Genomic DNA, 6,438 nt, shown 5'->3' with positions numbered 1-6,438 from the left:
ATCCCAATTGCGTTTGTCCTCGTGAATGAATTTATGAATCATGGACTTTAAATTCTGATTCAGCTGCTCCAACAGCCCATCCTCTGTGGTCTTCTGCCCGCTTTACCATGATATCCAGGCCAGATGGTGGCAGTGGACCCATTCCGGTGTCTGCCAGGAGCCCTTCCACAAGCACTGCCATATCCAGCAGACGAGCTTCTCACTCTGTGGGACCGGGCTGCAGCCACCTGGCCACTGTGTTGTGCAGCTGCCTGGTGTAGGCAAAGGGCAGATCCTCTGACCCCATCCAATCTCCCTGGAAATTGCGGCAGTGGTCCGCTGGGGACACCCCCAGCCGTCTTAAACACCGGCCCTTGCTGTTGCCGGGAGGTTGAAGGCCACCACCATGAAACCAACCAATTTACATTAAGTCAACCAATTCTGCATAAAAGAGTGGTCAAATATCAAACCACAATTATGACAGAAGGCTGGTGATGTTGCTCTTTTAGCACATAATACATGAATAAGAAAATCAGACACAGAATAATTATTAAAATGTATTTCATTATAAACAGTGTATATAGTATTTTTTTCATTAAACATTTCTGGATGTCTTTAAATGTTTGCAGCATATCGTCTGCTCATACTGTTGTTCCTGAACTGAAATTTAACCACACAGAATCAAAGCCGGTTTCTCACAAATACTTCTTTGTGGTACTTTGCAGGAATTATCAAACCAATACATTGGCCCCATCCCCACACAGTCGTCTCCATCGGGATCTTCTCCACTCAAATCATCTGCCTCTTGATCCTTCCAAAATGTCAACCTAAGGGATGAAGAACAAAAAGAGCAGTCACAGTAAAACGGGGTCACCCAAATGTCGCTAATAGATTGTCTGATTGTTGGATATCTTAGTGTCTTTTCCTTACACTATAAAGCACCTTTAAGGTGACTGTTATTGTGAATCTATCTATCTATCTATCTATCTATCTATCTATCTATCTATCTATATGAAATGTAATATATAATATAATGTAATTGGATTGAATCAAACCTTTCGTTCAGTGGTGAGCCGTCCACCCACAACCATTTGCCCTCTTCTGCTGAGCCTGTCAGGCCGATCCAGAAAAGGTCGTCATATCCCGTCGTTTTTTGTTGAACATTTTTCCCCAAGAAACTCTAAATGAAAAAAAATGATTCAATTATTTTGTAAAACTTTCTGTTCTGGGATGACGAAACATGAGGGTGAGAACATGAACCTGCAGCAGTGTTTAATACCTGCTCCTCGCTGCTGTCTATCTTAACCAGGCCTCCTCCTTTAGTGCTACATTCAGTTTTGCTCTGATCCCAGGATGATTTTCTTGTGGAGAAATAATAGCACTTTCCTCTGTGTTGCTCCCAGCCATCTTCACATTTGTAATATGGTTCAACTTTGAAGAAATTACATCAAAGACAGGCAGGTGGAAGAAATCATGTTTATGGTTGTAAGTATGAAAATATTTCCTGCTTAGGATGTTGTGAAAAAAAAAAACAATGAGCAAAGTTTAATAATACTAATATTTTGTGTTAGTGATTAAATTCCAGAGGTCACAAACAAACAAAGGTTTAGTACAATAAGCAGGAGTCTCATATTCTTACCTGTGACATCAGTTTTTACAGTTACCTGCTTCAGTTCAAGGTTTCTGAGCATTTCCCTGGTTTTCAAAAGCTCAAACACTTATAAAAAAATACAAAAAAGAAAAAATGCAAATCAGTCAGTAACATTTTTGGTTTCATTTGCATTTAAGTTGCAGAGTCTATAGCCAAGGAGAAGATCTTTGTTACTAGAACTTCTCTTATGTCAGTAAATTTGTCCCAATTTTGATCACATTTGAGGAGGTTTTGGTAGCATGCAGGTAAAAAATATATCTATATAAACAGAGAGTAGAGTAACATGGCTACTGAACTGAACGCACAGCACAACCATTTAAAAACTGTTTCATGAACTGTATAGTAAAATGATGATTATTTCTAATTAAATATAGTTGTTATATATATGTAGTATACTGAAAAGTCATATATTTAATTTGTTTAAAAACAAATGTCAGATATTCTTCTTCCACTGACGGTGACAGCACACTAAGACTCATAAAGAAGAATATCTGAGCTGCAGTTTAATTATGATTTTTAATTTATAGGTTACAAATAAAAATAATCAATTACATATATTTAACATATGAATTACAAAAAAACCCATTGTGTTAAAATGCATAGTTCCACCTCAGAGTAAAACACATTTATGAATGACTTTCCCATACATCCAATTTATTAATGATGTTATAACTCAAAATTATGTAATGTTATGGATTTATTAACCTTAAATAAATAAATAATTAACTGTAATAAAGTGCACGTGTTGGTTAAGATGCAGGTGATTAAGCAGGTGATTGTATAGCTCACTGGACTTTAACAGCTAAATTACTGTTAAAATTTATTTTCTTTTCAATTAAAATTCTGGAAAATTTGTCTTGAAGCCTGGATTTTAAAATAAAAGGATTAAATATGATGCAGATTAATTAAAAAGTCACAAGTTAAGGTTTTCTTCACAATTTTATAGTAAACATTCTGATAATCAATTTACAGTAGATCAGACACTTATCAGTAAAGCTACATGAATAGAACTACAAACTCACAGAGATAAATTACCACGAGAGCCGATACCAGGAGAACACAGACAACCAGCACGGCCACTCTGAGCTTTAACGCATTGTTTGATTTTGCATGTTGGGAGTGAAGAGCTTCACCTGATTCAGAGGAGACAGAAAGTGAACACACAAGTACGTAAACATTTAATAAATAGTGCTAACTGTAGTGCAGTTGAGGAATGCTGTAAAGATATGTGTTTGTGTTTGTCTTGTTTAAAATGATTTTTTTTTAAACAGGTGAGAATCAGAGCTGGATTAGACCAATGAGAAACATGACACAGTTTATGTTACATAACAATATGGTTGACTTTCTTATTCTTTTTCTTCATAAATGAGGTTTTTATATTTTTCTGTGATAAAACCCAGAATACAGACTTAAGATATTTCACCTAAAAGAGTATTGTTTAATTTCAGAACACGTTGTTCTATGAAAACAGCATTGTTCATAAAAAGTGTAGATTTTCTCCTCCCTGTTGATTTACCACCCCATTAATGTTCTTACCTTCTATGTATTTCTGTGGACGGCTCATCATGCTGAGGCTTCAAGCTCCCGACTTCAGAGTTAGTCCACCTGTGTCTGAATCACAATAACAAAACAGCAAACTGGTGCTAATCATTTAATCAATTCCTTCAATATCTATAGAAAATTAAGCATCAAGCTTCACCTCTGCGACCCTCACCTCAGGCTTTTCAAAAGGAAATGAAGCACAACACCTTTCACAGCTCTCTGTTAAAAAAAACAAACTTCCTGGTGACTTTAAAGGATGGGGAGGAGGGTCTATCTACAGCGCAGCTCATCTATTTCAAGACAAATTCAAAATTGTATCAGTGGTATTCAGCCATCTTTTATTTTTCTATAAAGAAAGAAAAAAACAAACACAAAACAAAGCTGTTGGTCAGTCTTGACTAACTCTGTAAAATCACTGTTGGTTCTCATCAACTTTGTTACCTGTGATCTCATCATTAACCCCTGATGGTTTCATTTAATTTCACTTGAAAATATATAAAGTGGAACAGGAGAGTAGTTTCTGTATGTTTAACAATAAGAGTACATTTTATGGCTGTTGTTGAAAACATGTTTCTGTCTTTCTTGTTTAGCACTATACACACATTTAATATATTCCTAACATACTGTAGCGTTGTGCAGCTGCAAGGACATTAACCCTTGTGTCATACTAGGGTTGTGTTTTTCAAGTATTACAATTTTTCTCACATTATCGCATAGCAGTTTCTCACAATACCAAATGTGAGAACCACAGCCACAGGAAACAAGACCTTTTATAGATAAAGACCAAATGTGAAAATATCACCTAATCTAACAGGTGGTTCCTCCTTTTTTTTCCTTTCTTCTTTTTTGGGTTAAATATTATCACATTCACTGCTATGTCGAAAAATTGAATGTGGCTTTAAGTTTTAGGTTCAGGTGTTGTTTTATTCCTGCATTAATTTAACACCACACTGATATTCATACCTTATGTGTAGCTCTGCAGACGGCTCATCATGCAGATGTGATATCATGAAAATATTTATTCTGCAAGTATTCATGTTTTGAGCTTTAAAAAAAATGGCAGAAAAACATCCTTCTGTGGTATTTTTTGGATATTTCATGAAAGTCTAGTAGACAGTCTCTTTAAAAAAAACATTTATTTAGTAAATAATTTAATAAATAAATGTTTTTACTGTTTTCTAATAAATTAACTTCCTGTTAAATGTAATAGGATGAGGATTTTTCAGTAACAGTTTTATTTTCTTTCATTTAAAACGATGAAACAAATTATTTTCAGTATCACTGAGCTCACCTAAGCTATGCTAGTCCCATATTTAGTTAGTCTGATTTCATACAGACGAGATCTCAAATGCTGGTTTGCTTAAATAACTTGCTCATCTGTGCTATCTGTGTATCTTTTTGGGGGAGTTTTGAATGTTTTATTAATCTGCGTTTGTCCCTTATTTTTTTTTAAATAGATGTATGTTTTTCATTATTATTATTTTAGACATCTTTAATTTCAATAGACTCAGGGCAGGAAAAAATTATCACAGTGTTCACCATAATTTCTCAAACTGCACATCTACAGCTCACAGTTGTATCCATGACTTTTCTGGAAGTTTGCATACACAATTTACAAATATTGTTCAGAATTATTTTATTTATTTTTATTAAGCAGTTTTGGAAGGAAGGTTTAAATGCACTACTCAACTTATTTTACAGTTTGAACTGACTTTTAGACACATACAGATTTATGATGTCCAATTACTGCTGATTTACCACAAATACTTCCTTTTTCAGACTTCATAATTTTGCAAAAAGCATTTTTTCCAGACATGGGGTTGAAGTGACTACTCAAATCTGAATGAAGCTCCCTCTTCTTCAGGTTCCTGTTGATTTATCACCACATTAATGTTCGTACCTTGTATGAAGCTCTGTGGATGGCTCATATTGCAGAAGCTTCAATATCCTGACTTCGAAGGTAATCCAGATGTTTCTGCACCACAAAACATTTATTCTGTAAACATTCATGTTTAAATTACGCTTTGACAAACAGCAGAAAAAATATCTTTGCATTATTTAAAAGAGATTCCTCAAAAGTCTTCATCATCACTTCATTTTAAATAGCAGTCTTATTTTTTATTTTATTTAACATTTGCTGCCAAACTGCTGTGAAAGCTCAAGGCATGAGCTCCACTAGACCCCTGAAATTTTGCTGTGGTCTCTGTCACCAAGATGGTAACAACAGCTAAATTGGGAGGCGGAGCCTCCATGCATTGGACTTAATGGTCCAGCACATCCAACAAATGCTTGATTAAATTGAGATCTGGGGAATTCGGAGGCCACGTCCACCTCAAATTCATTTTTGTGCTTTTAAAATCTTTGCTGAACTATTTTGGCTTTATATCAGGGCACATTATCCTGTAGAAAGAAGTCACAGAAGTTTCATTAAAGAGTGTACATGGTCTGCAGCTGTACTTAGGTAGGTGGTATGTGTCACAGTAACACCCACATGGATGGCGGGAGCCACGGTGTCCCAGTAGATCAAAGCATCACACTGCCTCTGCTGGTTTGCATTCTTCCCATAGTGAATCCTGGTGCCACATGTTCCCCAGGTAAGCGATGCACTTGATGTAAAAGAAAATGTGGTTCATCATTCACCTTTTTCCAGTGCTCTGTGGTCCAGTTTTGAAGCTCACATACCCATTGTTGGTGCTTTAAGTGGATAGCGATCAGCATGGGTACCCTGACTGGTCTGTGACTATCCAGATCCAAACAAAACAAACTGCAATGCACTCTGTATTCTGACACCTTAGTATCGGAACCAGCATGCAACCTACAAGAGCTGCAGTTTGGAGATGTAGTCATCTAGCCATCTTGCCCATTTTTCCTGCTTCTAAATGCATTTTGTCATGTGTCAGTTGACCACCTGTCTGGTCATAACATTATGCCTGATCAGTGCACATTCCCTTTAAACATGGACACAACATCCTTCAACATATTTATCCTCGTTTGACGTATGTATCCTCATGAGCCAAATGGCCGACTTACTCACACGAAACAAAAACGGAGTATCTTCCTTCCTCCTGGGCACACTGGTCTCTGCATAAAGGTCTCAACAGGAAAAACACAAACAACAAAAACCCTGATCCTCCCACACAGAACCTTAAGTTTTAAAACATGCATTTCCCTGATTGCAAAAAACAAGAGAATATACCCTCATCCCATTCCGTACCAGTTCTAAAGCAGTAGGTATGCCACATTGTCTTAAGAGTTTGGTGGAAGTA

At 36.3% G+C, this 6,438-nt stretch overlaps 1 protein-coding gene across 1 annotated transcript; it reads right to left on the bottom strand.

Moving 5' to 3' along the window:
• Window positions 1–596: 596 nt before the first annotated feature.
• On the bottom strand, window positions 597–3,243 carry LOC147303460 (CD209 antigen-like protein A). The gene is made up of 6 exons (XM_086280711.1): window positions 3,167–3,243; window positions 2,653–2,763; window positions 1,619–1,696; window positions 1,259–1,410; window positions 1,035–1,159; window positions 597–806 (listed from the first exon to the last, which is right to left on the bottom strand). Exons 1-6 carry the CDS (start codon window positions 3,195–3,197, stop codon window positions 647–649), a joined length of 657 nt encoding a protein of 218 aa, XP_086136837.1. The 5' UTR covers window positions 3,198–3,243; the 3' UTR covers window positions 597–646.
• Between the last annotated feature and the right edge of the window lie 3,195 nt (window positions 3,244–6,438).

Source organism: Aulonocara sp. 'chitande type north' Nkhata Bay, linkage group LG22 (assembly GCF_057382095.1).
Source record: "Aulonocara sp. 'chitande type north' Nkhata Bay isolate Kocher_YH1m ecotype deep benthic linkage group LG22, A_spYH_male_GT1.1, whole genome shotgun sequence".
NCBI lineage: Eukaryota > Metazoa > Chordata > Actinopteri > Cichliformes > Cichlidae > Aulonocara > Aulonocara sp. 'chitande type north' Nkhata Bay.
This window is presented reverse-complemented; position numbering and strand designations above follow the sequence as displayed.

Bases quoted from the DNA above. Each gene is read 5' to 3' on its own strand.
- LOC147303460 (XM_086280711.1), bottom strand. From the start codon at position 3,197: ATGATGAGCCGTCCACAGAAATACATAGAAG. The intron at 1,697-2,652 runs GTGAGTTTGTAG...TTTTTTTATAAG, and splicing joins TCTCGTGGTAATTTATCTCT to TGTTTGAGCTTTTGAAAACC. The intron at 1,160-1,258 runs GTATTAAACACT...TTTTTCATTTAG, and splicing joins TAGACAGCAGCGAGGAGCAG to AGTTTCTTGGGGAAAAATGT.